Source organism: Parasteatoda tepidariorum, chromosome 8, assembly GCF_982258835.1.
Source record: "Parasteatoda tepidariorum strain Cologne lab strain chromosome 8, Ptep-v5.0, whole genome shotgun sequence".
NCBI lineage: Eukaryota > Metazoa > Arthropoda > Arachnida > Araneae > Theridiidae > Parasteatoda > Parasteatoda tepidariorum.
Genome location: NC_141762.1, coordinates 35,678,595 through 35,696,528, shown reverse-complemented (window position 1 = coordinate 35,696,528; position 17,934 = coordinate 35,678,595). Strand labels below are relative to the sequence as shown.

The following is a 17,934-nucleotide window of genomic DNA, read 5'->3' as shown; positions in this document are numbered from 1 at the left end:
AAAAATCCTAAAATGTCTCTATCTAGGGAAAAGAGGGAAATCTCAGAAATTACTATTGGTTAATGAACTTGCTCGAGTGATTCCCACGGCTTAAAAGGGAAAAAAGATCTTTATTTAAATTTATGCATAGTTGGGCCAAAAATAGATTTAGAAACAGGATGTAGCTTTTGAAAGTGTGAGAAAGTATTTCGATTTGAATAATTAATTAGTAATAAAGTAGGAGTTGTTTTATAGCAAAGAAACTAACATAAAAAGATTAATAAAAGCTTTTTATGTTACATACATACATATATATATATATATATATATATATATATATATATATATATATATATATATATATATATATATATATATATATATATATACATACATGCATATATATACATACATATATAATAAGAATAATATAAAAAAAGAATGTCAATCGTATAAAAACTATAACTATCTCATTTTATAATTATAAAAATTTTGAAACTTCTATCAAAAATGTTTTTTACATTTTTCTAATCAATGCATATTTTTAAAGCAAAAATTAAAAATTCTTAGCTTCTTAGTGATAAAAGGTTAGTTTGAATAAATAATATTTTAAATAACTTTTTTAAGAAAGCCTAAAAATAAAGTAGTAAACATGTACTCGTTAAATCCCAGTGCTCGAAATAAATGGGTCCTTAAGGCAGGCATGCAACCAGAAGAGGGGGGGGGGGGGCTTGGGAGGTCAAATGATTGAGTTTACTTAAAATTTAATTAATACTTACTTGAATTACATAAAATTAATTTAATTAAATATTTTTCTTAATTTAATGACAACTAAGATCTAAACTTTATAACAATCTATCAAAAAAACCCTTTTAGTATGCAGCTTTGTTGAGCTTGGGGTTTTGCTTTTAAAAACATTTCTGCTGCATTAAAGAATTCATCAATGCAGTATGCTTCTGTAACTAAAAAACACAGATGTTTCGTAAGAATTATGTAGCAGAATGGTCCGTTTTATCACATTTCAATAAATCAACATTTCCCCATATTTTTTTTAAGTCCTATAGTTTTAATAGGATGTTATTAGAACATATAAATTCCAGTATGAGTTAACACTTTTTGATTCAACCAATGCTTTACTCTGGACTTCTGCCAAGTAGAACTGCTACTCATGTCAATCCCTAATGGTAAGTGAAAGGAGAACCAAGGATGAGGAAGGGAAAAAAAACAAAAATAGGTTGAGCAGAAGACATGACATCAATCCATGCTGCTCAGCTGAAATGTTTGTGAAGTGAGGAGGCAAACAAAAATATGAATGCACAAACGAATGCGAGAAAGGAATGCACAATTTCAAGTGTAGCATGCCTTATTTTTTTACGTAGCTTATATACAAGTTTTGAATGAATTTGCATATGAGAAGCATACTCCTTTGCTTATAGAAGGATGGGTTTATATTCAGAAATATACAGTACTTATGGCATAGTAAAGTAAGGTTTTCATACTAAGGATTTAAGAGCAAATAAAGAATAAATAGCATTTTCCGCTTCATAAATAAAAGAGCAATAAATAAAATAATATAGATTGATTAGTATTAATGATTTAATACAGGGGTGTCAAACTCAAAAGCTAACTTCGGCCAAATAAGCAATGCTTAACTTTTGGTGGGCCGCAAAAAAAATCAATGTTTATAGAAACAAATATTTTTATTTTGAATAGTACATTGTAATAAACATATATAAAGTTAAATTATTAATTACGTCCTGATACTTGACATCTCTTCTCTGCTACTATCTTTTCTATTTCGGGGAGATATTTTATTGGCCGAGACCACTTTCAAAATTGACCCAATGTGAGCGTTATTAATACGGTTTCAGACAGGAGATTTATTTCCATTCTTAACAGAAAATAATTGCTCTCACTGATCAGTACTTAATTAAAATAATTCTATAATACTAAATAATTTTATATGCGAATTTTCCAGTATTTTCAAACCTTGCGGTAAATATTCGTAAAATTCAAGCACACCCACTTCAATGAATTTTGCCTTCAAATTTGAGTAGTACTGAAACTCAATTATTTCCACTTGCATATTACTGCAAACAATTAAAAACCCCTAGAGTTAGGGATGACTTTCAGTCCCAACTAACTATGAAGCTTGATGAAAAAGCAATCGAAAATATTGATTGCATAGATGGAAAGTGGACTTCTTTCAAAGAACACATGCGATTGGACACATGCGATAATGTAATAAGCAAAATAAAAAGAGCTGAGAAAAAGGATATGCTTGATACAGAATGTCGCAACGCGACCCAAAGAAAAAACCAGGGTGCGTAGCCAAATCTTTGAATCAAAAATAAGCACTTTTTAAAAACTTTTCAAGCACTTTACAAAAATTTTCAAGCACTCGAAAAATTCATATTCAATCAATGATATTATTAAAAAACAAAAACTTTTTATAAATAGTTTTAGCGTTAAAAAAAAACCCCCAAAAGAAACAGGCGTAAATCGAAACAATCAGTACTTTCCCACATCACCGAGTGAATTCAACTTGACCCTGAACTCAGAACAAAAGTACCGTTACCCCCTACGTCAAAAAAAGTGTTAGAAGTAAAATAAAATAAACAAGAACAAAAATAAAATGAATTAAAAATAAAAACATTTCATAAGGATCTGATATTCTCTATCCGAATTGGAACACCCGGGTTTCGGTTTCAAGTGTGCGCATGCGCAAGTCATAACGTGGGTACGACATGAAGTCCGCGTGAATGATTACGTAGCAAACTCCCCATTTTTCGTGAAATGCATGGGATCCACCAGATATCACTGAAGGGAAGAAAAAAAATTATTCGGAAAAAAGCACTTTTTAAAAACGCCAGCTGAAAAAAGCACCTTAAAAAGCTTTTAAAAACGAAATCCCCAAAAAAGCACCTTTAAGTACTTTTAACAAACGCTACGCACCCTGAAAAACGATGCATATAATATGATGCTCAGTAAAAAACACTCGAGAACATCAGTAGAGAAATACAAAACTGCAAGAAGAGAAGAAAAGAAAGTTCATAGGTAGAAGAAAAAGGTTTTTCACGAAGACCACTTTAAGGATGTCGAACATCTCCGAGGGTCTAATGAGAGCAGAGCTTTCTTTCGTGGCATTAACTTTGGTCGTCAGGAGTTCAAACCTAGAACTAACCTTTGCAGAAATAAAGATGGAGATATTTTAAGCGATAAAACTGACATTCTTAATAGGTGGAATGAACACTTCGACAATCAACTTAACGTAGAGTGCGTTCAGACAGAGTCCTGCTCACCAAACGTTAAGCAAGAGTGTATTGCACCTCTTTCAATGATTGAGGTTGAAGAAGCAGTTCAAAAACTTAAGAACAACAAGGCTCCTGGCCCAGATTTGATATCACCAGAATTCATCAAAAACTCAGGACCAGATGGGCTAAAGGCCATACATAATATTCTAACATCAGTATGGGAAAAAGAGATACTCCCTGAAGAATGGAAACACAGCACTGTTTGTCTTATACACAAAAAAGGAGACATTCTTGAATGTTCTAACTACCGGGGTATCAGCCTGCTCTGCACTGCATATAAAGTCTTCTCAAAAATTCTATTTTTCTATTTAACAGACTTAGCAGACCCTATGTAGAAAACATCATTGGTGAATACCAGTGCAGTTTTAGGAAGGGCAGGTCTACAACTGACCAAATATTTTGCATAAGACAGATTCTGGAAAAGACCAGGGAACTTGGAATTGGTACCCCCCACCTATTTGTGGATTTCAAAACTGCTTACGACAGTGTAAACCGGAAGCGACTCATTGAAGCTATGCAAGAATTCAATATCCCGGACAAGCTTGTACGACTCACCACACTTACACTGTGTAAGACCATGCAGAAAGTTAAAATCCAAAATGACTTCTCGGAACCAATGGAGGTAAAAAATGGTGTAAGGCAAGGCGATGCATTGGCATGCCTACTCTTCAATTTGGCATTAGAAAAAATTATCAGAGATTCAGGAATCAATACCAGAGGACATATCTTTCATAAGTCTGTACAAATTTTCGCATTTGTCGATGACATTGACATCATAGCGCGAACACAATCTGACTTAAAGCAAGCTTTTCTATCCATGGAAAAAAAGAGGCAGAAAAAATGCATCTCACTATTAACCAGGAGAAAACCAAGTATATGCAATGCACCAGAATAACTGATTCTACAACTCACTTGCAAATTTTTGAATACAAGTTTGAAAAGGTTAACAGTTTTTTTTTTAAAAATCTTGGTTCTGAAGTCAACTTTAATGGCAATATCGCACCCGAAATACAAAGAAGAATCAATAGTGCAAGTAAATGTTCTTATGGATTAAAAAAATATTTAAAATCAAACCTACTAAAAAGAGATACTAAACAGTTAATTTATAAATGCTTAATCAGACCTATCCTAACATATGCCTCAGAAACTTGGACAACAACACAGAAAGATGAGAATTCCTTGGGAATCTTTGAACGTCGGATCCTAAGATCCATTTTTGGGGGCAAACAAGTTGATGGTACTTGGTACAGACGTTCAAACACAGAACTCTATCGGGCTTTTAGAGAGCCTGATGTTGTCAAGTATGTAAAAATCCAAAGAATTAAATGGGCTGGTCACATCATTCGAATGAACAGAGAGCGTTCGACAAACATAATCTTTTTGGCTCAGCCCATCGGATCAAGGCCCAGAGGTCGACCAAAGCTGAGATGGGCCGACTGCGTGGAAAGAGACTTTTCAGTCTTAAAAGTCTCAAACTGGAAGACAACCTCCAGGCGGAGGCAGGCCTGGAGGAAGTTGATTGAGAAGGCCAGGGCTCACCCGGAGCTGTCGTGCCATTGAGGAAGGAAGAATATAACTGGGTACTGAGTCTATATTTATTGAGAAAATCGAAGAAAACAGACAAAATTTGTCTTCCAAAGAATTAAAATCTTTAAACCTTGTTTCAAAATCTGTTCTAAGATTAGAAATTTTTTTCTGCTTACTTTTGTTACGATGCAGTATCATCTGAACTAGATTTGTTTTTGTTGTACGTTGGGAAGTGCGCTAAATCTTCATTTTTCAGTTGCCTTTCCCAAAGAAATAGTTTATATTTGAATACTTTAATTATGTCAAACATGTTTGTAATGATCTGATCCTTGCCTTGTAACAATAAATTTAAATCGGATAATAGTTGGGTTATATCAACCATAAAAGATAAATCTTGCAACCATATTTAATCGGAGAACAAGCTCGTATCTTGATTTTTAGTACGTAAAAACTTACATATTTCTTCTTTTGAATCCTAGAATTGTTTGAGAACCTTGGGGCAAGATAACCAACTTACCTCGCTGTAGTACGATAAACCTGAATATGTACTATCTAATTGATAGCTTAATGTGAAACGGTCTCCATTTCAGCCAATTAGAATTTTACATTTTCGAGCGTACAATTTAAAATAATCCGTATAGTTTATAAATAAAGTATATTATAATTTTATATGCTGGTTTCGTTTCTAATTCACATTTCCAAATTATTTTTACTTTGTTTCGGATATATTGACTGGGCCACAAAAATGTTTACCTCGGGCCACATGCGGCTCGCGGGCCCTGAGTTTGACACCCCTGATTTAATATCAAGTAAAGAATAAACTACTTTTTTCTGTTTTATTTTCACACAACATAATATATATATATTATATTCTGTAATAAATATATATATTGCTTTGATTATAATAAGTTCATAAATAAAGCAGCAATAAATTGAATAATTTTCGGTTTTGATAATACAATCTGTTTATCATCAATAAATAAGAAATGATTACGTAGTAACTGAGGGGCTTTTAGCAAGTATTAGTATAAGCCCCCTAGCAAAAACACCATTGAAATATTGTTAACTGGACAGCGATGGGTTATTTAGGAAAAATAAATATTGCTGCTGATGAATTAAGATTATCACATGCAATCTATTAATCTATCAGATGAAATTACAAATAACAAATAAATTCTTTTTTACACTCACATGAGAAAGAAATGGACTGATTATAACAGAGGGCATTCTATCTGTATAATACTTCTGTAAAATTTGTGTCAGCAACCTACTGTCATCAGAATTATCAGCACAAAAACTCCGAAGCATATGAGGTTTTATACAAGCCTCCACAGCACTAGTCCATCTTGAATCTTTAACTTCAATATATAAACCTATATTTTTTTTGTTAAAATAATGCACATTAAATATAAGTAATTACAGAAATAAAATTAATTTGCAGAAAGCTTCATTTTTTTAATAAGAAAAAAAAGTATGCTAATCATAACTATTAGCATACAACATTAAAGAATCTCTTGAACAGGACATTACAAATTTGTGTATTGTAACTTCCTTGTTATAAAATATGATTGCTCTAATCATGATAGTATAAAAAATATTAAACACAGAAAAAACATATTTTTTCTCTTCTTTTCATTATTATTGAGTATTTAAAATTAATTGTATTGAATAAGGCTTTTCTAATTCATATAATTCTTATTGTACAAACAAAACTCTAAATTGAACAATCAATTCAGAATAGTATTACTAAAAAAAGAATTTTTTCAATGAAATTCATCAAGTAACTTCATTTTAAGCTACGAAAGCAATCCCAACAGTAAGTTCTTAACACAAAATGCACTTATTCTCAGTAATATTCAATCATTTAAGAGGTTTAATATTTTTCTACATAATAATCATTTTAGTAGATGCTGTTGTTGCATGCTCATGTCATTCTAACTCTCCACCATGTCCTTAGATTGTATTTAATCTTTCAGTTTTTCCTCAGATCTGACCAAGCTTTCAAAAACTTTCTTTTAACTTAGTCACTGGGTGCAAAACCCAGTGAAAAAATGAGATTTGTAAGAACATGGCAAGGATATGGGTTTACCTAAAATGTAAAACCCAGACTATAAGGTATGTGTAATGTTCCAGTGACACTACTTCATAAAAGGGGCAGTTTACCTAGCTCGTAAGAAAAAAATGAGGCATGTAAGAACAAGGCAAGGATATGGGTTTACTAAAAATGCAAAACCCAGACTATAAGGTCTGTAAAATGCTCCATTGAAACTACTGCATAAGAGGGACAGACTACCTAGGACGTAAGAAAAAAATGAGGTTCGTAAGAACATAGCAATGATATGGGTTTACCAAAACTAACACCTTCAAAAAGGAAGAGACCAAAATGGCAATTATGTAGAAGAATATACATGTGTTCAATCTTTAAAATGGCATAACATTATAGAAAATGAACAGATTTTTTTTATTTCTATGAAAAAAAGAATGATTTGATGTAAATGAGAACTAAGACATACCTATTGGACCTTTGGGCATTTTTCGAAATTTACGTTGATTTTGCTGAATCTCTTGAAGAACTGAAGGAGTATGTTCCCCAAACATAATTTGCCTATTGTTTTTTGAGTCCTTCACTCGAGAATACTGGTTATGCCGTATATTTCTTTTACTCTTTAAATCACCAATTTCTGCTCTAAAATATTTTAAAGTAATTTAAAATTAGTTTTTGAAATTTAAGAGTCTGCAAGATTTGGGTTATCATATTGCACTCTTGCAATAAAAATGCCTAAAATTCAATTTTTTTAAATTATTAAAACCATCATTAATCATAATTGTCTACGATAGTTTTAGTAATAATGGTTTAAATGAGGTTTATAGTCATAAAAGCTGTTTTAAATACAGACTCTTAAATGTCAACTAACTGGCACTCACAGCATGATAAATCATATAACAGCTAGAGACACAACACAATTGGCAAGGATGCGATATATGAGCATAATCATGTTAAACAAGTATATGCGCGTGCACACATACTAAATAAAATAATCATAAACATGACCCATTTCAGTACATGAAGTTTGATCATTTTATGATAGAACCATCTAAAAAGGACCAATATCAGACATCCTTGGTCCTTTTGCAGGCTAATCAACTCAGCCAAGTTTTGCTAAAGACTTTGTAAATATATAAATAATTTATGTATAATTGAAGTTAAATTTTTAAAAATTAAAATGCAATAAACAATTAAAAGCCAATAAATTAGCATTAATTAAAAAAATAATTATACGAAAGATAAACACCAATCAGATAGCAAAACTTAATTGAGTGATAATAATTTAAAAAGAAAATTAAAGTAATACAAATTTTAAAGAAAGTTGTAATCCATTTCATAAAAAAAAATAATTGTCTGCTGTCAGTATAAAACAATTGTATGAGGCTATTAATTCACTATAAAATATTATAAAAGCAGAAAACTTTTAACAAAAGCAGATATGATTCTGCATCAAGAAACAATCAATTGAATCAATTCTGAAGACTTTCTGAAATTTTACCCCTGAGAATTCCCAGTGCATACGAGCTCTGTATAATACAATAGTCAGAAAAATTTTAGCTTGTGGTGTTGAAATTGCTGGTCGGCTTAGAAAATAGGGTGTGCAGCCAAATTATTCAACAAAAAATAAGCACCTTTTAAGCACTTTTCAAGCACTCAAAAAATATTTTTAAGCAATTTAAAAAAATATCATAATTAGGCAAGGTTGGAAATTTTTTGACAATTGACGGTTTTATCTTGTTTTAACCGTCATGTCGAAAAAAAATCCCTTTAGGCATTGTTTTTGACAATTGTCAAAAATCAAGAAATTTTGAATCATGCAAAACGAATGGCGTTTTTTATACGCTATGGACTGACAAAACGCTGAAGTAGATTTATTGGGGTTGAGTCAATTAGGAAAACTTTGAATAGAACAATGTGAACTGAGTCTTTTTGCATAATTCATAGCAAAAATCAACATGGTAAAGAAAAAATCTTATTTTGAAAAAAGGAAAATTAAGCACTTTTTAAAAACGCCCAATAAAAAAAAGCACCTTTAGGGGCTTTTAAAGGACGAAAATCGAAAATGAGCACCCTTAAGCAATTTTTAATAATGCTACACACCCTAGAAAAACAGACATCTATAGACTTTCCAAATCTATTGATGGAAGCTTAAAAAAATAATTGTTTTTCTTTTTTCAAATTTTTGTTTACATTTTTCGCTCTTAAAATAAGATATGAATCAACTTTGGAAAAAGAAATTAACAAAAGAAGGTTGCAATGAAGAGGCTTTCGTTAAGAATGTTAAGAAAGAAAATAACATTTCATTCACTTTCCTGAGCTAATGATGATAGATGAAAGAGAGAAAGCTCTAGAATGACATTGCAAAGATAAATGTAAGAAGACTAAGAAGGCATGATTTAGTGAATTAGAGGCAACCAGAGACCAAAGAGCATACGGAAGACGGTTGCATGCCCTATACACTAAAATGTACAAAGGGATCTAAGTAAACATTAATTCTGCAGATGGCAAAAAGGTGATAAGCGTTAAAAAATAAAAGTAATTTAGCAAAAATGAAATAAAATAATTTACTTCAATCTTTGAAGTTCCTGTTCTTGCGAGCTTTGCTCTTGTATGAAACGAAATTGTTCTGTTTCTAATTCATCTTTTCGAATATCAACATTTGAAAGTTTTTCTTCTAGTTTTTGAATTTCTTCATTTCTTTGACGTTTTTCATTTTCATAATCAGTTTGATCTCTGTGAAAGAAAGAAAGAAAAAATATTATGAATCGGTAACAATTAGAAAAACAAAACTAGATAGGTACTCAAAATCAAGTACAATATTCAAATTAAGTGCTAATAATTTTTTTAGAACTAAACTGTGCTACAGTGTAGAAAGATATCAACCATATCATTTTTTCTCTTTTAAATGGCAAAAGGTGGCATTTCATATTAATAATTTTTTTTATATAAAGGTCACTCCCATGTATAGGTAGAGCCCTACTTTTAAGCTTAAATTATGGCTTTTGCATGTATCTGGTGTAGAAATAGAGCTCCCAAATTAACACGTGTTAGATATAAGTAGAAACAAAAATAGTGTTTTTGAACAAACAATTCAAAGATTTATTAACATGAAATTTTATTTTAAGCTTAATTTATAAGTAAAACAGTGTTTTCCTAAATATGATACAGTTTTTTGTAAGAGTTTCAAATAATGATGTTCAGTTTTCTGATGATCTGATCCTGATATTTGTTCTGCAAAAAGAATTAGATTTAAGACCTAAAATGATGTGTAAGAATTAAGTCAATACTTTATTTTAAGTATCAGATTTTCAAAAATAAATAAATTGTTTCCAAATGAGTCTCACCAGTGCTTAAAAGTAACCTCAACTTCCTTTGCAAGTTTTTACACCATTAAATACATGGTGTGATGTTGCTACATCACATGTGTGGCGATATTCAACTCAATAGTTTTTTCAGTTTTTGTTCATTTAACCAGAATAGCCTTCTACTAAATTTAAATTGATCAATTGATTTTTCCATATTGATGGTTCCCATCTTAACTCTAACAGAGTAGCGTTTTGCTCCTTTTCGCGTGCCTTCTTGGCGTCAGTTGAGGAAGCCACGGTATGAGAGAAACAACGCTCTCATTTCTTTAAAACTTTCAGACGCTAGCCTTCCAGTTGAATAGCTGACCCTTCACCCTTTTTTTTACAAGTACAAGATGTAAATATATTTAAATTAAAGTTTATCAAATGAATTTAAAGATAAATTACATTCTATTTCACTTTGAAAGTTAGCAAATTAAGATGCTCAACACGTGTTCCTTGTCGCCAATAGTTGGCGAGTTTTCATAGTAGCAGTCACTAAATCTACGATGATCCTGATGTTTACAAGTCGATTCTCGAATTTCCCTTATAAAAAGAAGGAAGTTTCATCTGATTCAAAAATATGATATAAAGTTCATGTTACACGTGGGCGATTGAATGCCATCTGAAAGGGAGCCATCTTCATCAATGAACCTTTACCAGTGATATCTACGAAATAAAGTGAAGTTAGTAATTTAAACCATGTGTCCTCTATGATTCAATTTCAACAGCAATTGATCAGCAACAGAATCTGGAGATCCATCTGGAACGAAGGATCAGGTAACTCATTTGGACTCATGTTTTTTCAAACTATACGATCTTCTATTTATCCTTTTATGTAAATCCTGCGATGACTGTTGTTCACCTTTTTTATGTAATAATCCATTCCCTTATTTATTTAAATTACTTAAATCGTAACTTTACGATATATCTTACGTAGTGATTCATTCCCTTATTTATTCAAATTACTTAAATCGTAACTGTATGATATATGGTAAGTAGCATTTCTTTTATTTACAAATGATTTTTAGTTTCTCATTCAAAAATATTTTCAACCTATTTGCATTTTCTTTAAAAAAAAAAATTTTAGAGCGGAAAATTTTTTTAGGAAAAAATTATTAATGATCATTTTAGGTCATTTGTATTTTAATTAATTTGAGAAAATATAAATTTTAATAAAAATAGTTTAAAAATGAAGTAAATGTGTGAGCTTATGATTAACTAAAAAAATGAGCGCATTCCCACAATGATCTAAAACATTTTTTACATTACCATAATAAATATAAAAGTTATTACATTTTTTACTATTCCACTTTTGACAACTGCAAAAAAATATTAAATTAGTATCTTTACCACAGACAATTTTAAAATTTTGGTAAAAGGTATTATTGGTATTGTGGTAAAAAGTGTTTAAAGTATAAATCCAATAATTAAATATAATTACTGGTGCCACGATAGCTTGGTAATCTTTCCTTGATGGAAACAGAATAGAACTTAAGATTCAAATACATATAATATTAACTATGAATTATTACAGAAAATTCAACCTCAATAAAAAGTTTTTGAAGTATAAATTAAAAACTTGACCAAAATTTCATTTAATTTTAATAATACTGAAATATAAAATAGTTTTTATGTGTATACTAATGGAATAAAGAACATAATTTTATGGAGATTATTTAACTTACAGATTGTGTAGTTGATCTATATAGTCTAATTGTTTGATAATGAATGGAAATTGTTCCATTAATTTAAGGAAAAGAAAACATACAAGATACTCATATAAATTTAAATCAACTTAAATTTTAAAAAAATGAAAAAAGAGTTTATGCATTTTTTAAGGATGGGAGTTTATGCATATTAAATATCCACTTTATTACATTCATTGAATTGCAAAAATCAATGTCAATGTAACTAACATGAATAAAAATGGTTACAACTCCAATTCCAACTTGCCTAAAAACCCCTACCGCCCCCAAAACATTTTAGCTGACACTAAATATTTTAGTAAATTGTTGAGTAAAAAATGAGTTTTCCATTTTATAATAAGCTTGGTCCTTATTGCAGGGGTGATTGTGACACAAACTGAAAAACTTGAAAATTTAATGTGTAAAAACTAAGTAAGATATCAATTTATATACTAATTCTAGTCAATATAATTTTTTTATAATTAAATTACTTATCAATAAAGAATATCAAAATTTTATAGTAACTAATTTAAGGACATATTCTTACAAAGAATCAAGCTATAGGATTTAAAAATCACATGAATATGCAGGGTTCATACTCTTTCTAAGAAAGTAAATTTCAGGAGTTTTTCAGGAGTACAATACAATAAATTCAGGAAGTGAGAGGGAAAATTATATACTTAGTATAATTTTAATATAGCTATTTATAAAATTAAATTTACAACATTAAAAAAAAAAGCACAAAATAGTAAATTAATAAAAAAAGTATCTTAAAATATTATTTCTTTTAAACACTTTTTAAAGACATATGTCTTATTTAGTTCTTCTTCACATATTTTAAGCTCAGACATTTTTTCTTTAGCATGGCGCCTTAAGGCATTTGCTTTTGAAATTAATGAGAGATCACATTTTTTTTCTGCCTGATCAGAATAATCATCTGAAGTTTTATTAAGTTCTTGAATATCATCCTCCAAATGTTTCTTTTTCTTCTTTAAATTATCAACATTTTCTGCTAAGAGCTTTCTTTTTTCAAACTTAGCTTTATTAGCTGTAATTACTTTCTCTTCTTCCAAATGTGCAAGATATCTTTGACGTGCAACTGTAGCTGAAACAATGAGTTCTTTTGAAATAATGACTTTTTCAAGTCCACCTGCTATGTTCCACAAATTGGGATATTGTGAACTTGACAAAAACTCACAGTAAAACACATCTAGTCAATCTACGTTAGGATCAAAATTATCGCTGATGCAGTGCCTAAATTTTGTCCTAGTATCCATGTTGTTAAAATCTTCAACAAATTTAACATATTCCTTCAGAATGCTATCACAATCTTCTTCTTTTACTCTACCTGCATTGGTCAAATGAAATAATATTTTTCGATGCTTGTTTAAGTTTGCTTCTTTATTAACAAGCATTGTACGAGGATCAATGCACGATACATTTCGCACTAAAGAGAAATTCAGTGGGCACTTTTCAATTAGCTTTTTTAACAACTTCAATAAAAATTGCCTGCAATTCAAATAAAATTCCATTGTTTTCTTCCATTGTTGTTGATCAATGCACGATACATTTCGCATTAAAGAGAAATTCAGTGGGCACTTTTCAATTAGCTTTTTTGACGACTTCAATATAAATTGCCTGCAATTCAAATAAAATTCCATTGTTTTCTTTTCATTCTTCAAAATTTTCTTCTTTATCAGCTCTTTTCTAGCAACAAAGCCAACATCAATTTTGGTTGCCTCTTTACAAATTTCTTTATCTTCGAGATTTATACTTAACACATTGTATTAAGTGTAAATCAATTACGATGCTGGAAGCTTCTCTTCTTTTATAAATCTGTTCAGCACATCTTTTAATAGCAAGTAGAGATCACCATTTAAAAATGGTAACATGGGTTTATCAGTTTGATACAATTTTAAGAAAGGTTCAACATCTTTCACAACAGGTAAAATGAAATTACATTTGGCAATAAACAGTTCATCTTTAACCATGTCCTATAAGATTGTATACGATTTATTGTTTGGCCGATAAAACTTTTTGTTTTCTATCTCCTTCAAATAAGTTTTAACATCAGGCAAAATTTTTAAAAGTCGAACTAAAACTTTTTCATTCTCCACCCACCTGTGCTTGCAAAATTTTAAAGGGAATTTTACGAATTCAGGATTTACAGATTCAAAATCTTCTCTTCGAGCAGGAGAGTCTTTAAAAAATTGGTAAACAGATGATGCAGCATGCTCTACTTTTGGAAAAGCAACAGAGCAACCACCCCTAAAGGTATTATGCACTATGTGCAGTCCACATGAACTTACATTCAAGAGACTCACATTGTGTTCATTCTTCATTTTTTCTATCATTATGCCTAGCACTTTTAGGTTGACATTCGGGCCATCCATAGATAATAGTAAACTTTTAGTATTTATGCACAAGCATTTCTCAGTTATTTTTTCAAATAAAAGTTCAGATGTAACATGTCCTAGAAAGTCTGAAGAATAGTAGCATGTATTTATTTGGTTACCGTCCCAAAATCTTACATGACAATCCAGTTTTTGAATTGATTAACATCATTTAGACTTTCATCAAAAAGCAGTACATAATTGGTTTCCTCCTTCACTCTTGACTTAAGTAGAGACAAAAAATATAGCGCAATACCAAAAACTGAGAGGTGGCAGTTTTTCTTTCCACCACAACTGAAATTGCTTGCTATCTGGCTATCAGAAAACATAGCTTTAAAAAGAAAATTCGCATTTTCACAAGATTTGTAGGAATAATGTGAGCTTAAAACCTTTAAAATTCATAAAATTTCAGCTTTTGTAGTGAGGCTATTCAAATGAATTACTCGATTCAAATTATAAACCGGCACAGGAACAACACTTAGCAGCCAATCTTTATACAGTTCATTTGCTAGCCAGGGACGAAAGGGATGGGAAAACGGAAGGAATGATTAATTATTTTCTCCGTTTAAGAAAAGTTTTTTTTATTTTTGTTAAAAATTTTTCAGGAGATAAAATTTAATTTTCAGGAGTTAAAATGCCAATTTCAGGAGTTATAAGTGCCCTTAGAAAAAAAAAGCTAATTTCAGGAGTTTTTCAGGAATTTCAGGAGGAGTATGAACCCTGAATATGAAACACGATGGTGGATTTTTAGAACGCGAAAACAAAAATAGCATTATTGGATTTCTGAATCGTGATACACACAATTTTTTAGATCCAGCGTCTAGGAATAGTGAAACAAGATTTTAAACTCACTTGAATATGAACCACAATGTTCAATTTTAAAATCACATGAATACAATTCACAGTGAATAACTTTTAACTTAGGTAAATACGAAAATCGATGCTAGATATTAAAATTGTGTTATTATGAATCTCAATATTAGAGGAGTCTGGCATAGTTTCAAACATTTAAAACTATGAAAAGTCGACAAACCAAAAATGTATAATTGCAGAAGAGACACGTGTTTGAAAAAATCTTGTTAATGCAATTTAGTGAAGGTTTAAAAATTTTATTTCTAGATTGTAGAACTTATGTCTTACTCTAAATGTTAAATTGCAGTGAAAATTTCATCGGATTACAAGTTCTGGTTCGTGGAAATCTGCAAATTAACAGTCTTGAGATGCTCGGATTTCTGCGAAAAAATCCCAGGCCTTGCTACTAATTTCCAGACCTGGAGGAATAATGCGAAAAACCCAGAATTCAGGGGTACATCCGGAACACAATCACCCCTGTTATTGGACCGAGTTTCATAAATATTGGTCCAATGAGAGCTCGTTATTTTGCTGTTAGGGCACTTTTATTTCCCAGACCCCTGTTTTGAAATAGATTTTCATAGATTGCAACAGTAAGGAGTTTTACTTACTTCAGATCAATTATTAATATTGATAACAGAATGTGTTTCCTAAATTAAGAAACCGACTCTATCAGGCAAAGACTACGGGCTAAGAAGATTTATGAAATCTAGGTTTCTTTCCAGAAAAACAAAGTTCTTAATTTACAAAACTCCGGCCGGTCTTGACATATACTTCTTAAGCTTGGATAATGACAAAACTGGAGGGAAATTGAGTCGCAATATTTGAGAGAAAGATTTTGTGGAGTATACTTGGTGGTGTAAATGAAAAAAATAATTGGAGAAGGAGATTTAACTTTGAACTGCACTAGATTTATAAGCAACTTGATATTATTAAATACATAAAAATAAATGGAATGAATTGGATGGCCCATGTGATAGGAATGAGTCAATACAATAAAAAAGATATTGCTTTTTAGACCCACTAGAACAAGAAAGCGCGAAGGCCACGGTTAAGACGGGCCGATTTGGTGGAGTCTGATTTTCTTGCAATTAATGAAAAGAATTGGAGATCAACTATAAATCTTCAGAGGAAGGCATTGGCCCACATTGGGCTGTCTGGCTAACAATGATGATGATGGTACTTTTATATGTATTATTTATTTCTGAATATTCTTTCATTTCTTTCTAAAATTGTAGACCTAATGTATTTGTTTTTCAAAAAGTATCTTAATACATCTAATTTTATTCAAAAACAAAATTCTATTATGTTATTTTGAAAATCTGTTATTTCTATAAACATTTAGCAAAAAAATTGTTTGTCTTTTAATCTTAAAAAATTACATATTTTAAAGTAAATCAAGGTATATTGAGGGATATTATGAGTTTTTTATTAATTTATAACATGCATTTAAATGGCATGTAATAACAAATAAGTTAAATGATTCAGAGTAATAAATTTATATTTAAAAGACACGGTCCACGGTGCATCATTCTGCCCTACTGTTAGAGAAAAGAAAAATCAGCTATGAAAAATAGTCCTTAAAACTTATGGAAAACAAATCAACACTTATTCTAAATCACAGTTAAATTAATAATGTAACTTAAAATTAAATAAAAAATTTTAATAAACACCTACTTTCTCTGATGTTCATTTATAGTTGCTTCTATATCACGAATATCAGCTAGTAATTTCTTTTCCTCCCTCTTATATAGTTCTACTTCTCCCTTCATAAAGGAAAAAAAATAAGAAGTTTAGGAAAATAGATAAATAAATAAACAGAAAGTAAATCAAATAAGCTTGGGTGGGGTTGTATTTATCATGACATGGTGAAAACTAGGATTTTAACAGTAAAACAACCATGGGGCAGTTCTACAATTTACAAATGCCATATTAGCAGACTTTAAAAGCTTACAGGGTTCATGATCTACTATAAAAATAAAATTCAAGTACTTTTCAAGGACTTTTTAAGACTTATTATAAAATTCTCAAGGACTTAAATTTTAGTTAAAGATAGACTAAATTGTAACATTTTAAACTAAAATGTTTTGACGATAAATGTTAGTCGATAATAGCAGTACTGAAAAATAAGACTTCCATTGCTCTCTCTTGATTTCGGAAAGTGATATAATAAAAAAACAAGGGTGATTGGCATCAAGTCGAGAATAAAATTCATGATGCATAAAAACGTCAGGTTTGAATTTTGCATTAAGGCTTATTTTAAGCTAGGTATACAACCTCTGAATAAGCAAAGATTCGAGCAGAAGACGGGGTAGGGGGGAATGTTCAATATAATATTGTGATATCAATTAGATATTTAAAAACAACTCTGCCGGGAGACTCTTATTTAATATTATATAAAGTGGCAGAAGCATTTAGACAGTGAAATTTAAATTGCTCTTAAATATAATTTTGAAATTTCGACCACTTTACTATTTAAGAAAATTAATCAATTATTGGATGTTGCGGCTCGATTATCATTTTAAATTTATTACCAATCAACCATTTTAAATTGAAACAGTTGCCAACTTTCACCTCTATACCTTCTGATAGATTCTTAGTAACAATTTTGGTCACTGACTTTTTTAATTAACCACTCATACTTGAATTAACTTTTTTTCAGTAGCATCGATCATACGCACTTGACATGGTCACGTGAATATAAATTGCAACGAGTAGTTTTCAAATCAAGTATAAATACAAAAATCGATGTTTGATATCGCAAAATGTGTGAATACGAATAGCGACATT

At 30.5% G+C, this 17,934-nt stretch overlaps 1 protein-coding gene across 8 annotated transcripts in view; it reads right to left on the bottom strand.

Moving 5' to 3' along the window:
• Window positions 1-17,934, bottom strand: part of LOC122273047 (structural maintenance of chromosomes protein 6) — a 102,135-nt gene that overhangs the window by 42,124 nt on the left and 42,077 nt on the right. For all 8 annotated transcript variants that reach the window (XM_087150112.1, XM_087150113.1, XM_087150110.1 and 5 more), the window contains 4 exons: window positions 16,822-16,910; window positions 9,436-9,600; window positions 7,334-7,506; window positions 6,012-6,193 (listed from right to left, as the gene is read on the bottom strand). In XM_087150112.1, coding sequence (XP_087006238.1) covers window positions 6,012-6,193; window positions 7,334-7,506; window positions 9,436-9,600; window positions 16,822-16,910 — 609 coding nt within the window. The remainder of the gene's footprint in view (window positions 1-6,011; window positions 6,194-7,333; window positions 7,507-9,435; window positions 9,601-16,821; window positions 16,911-17,934) is intronic.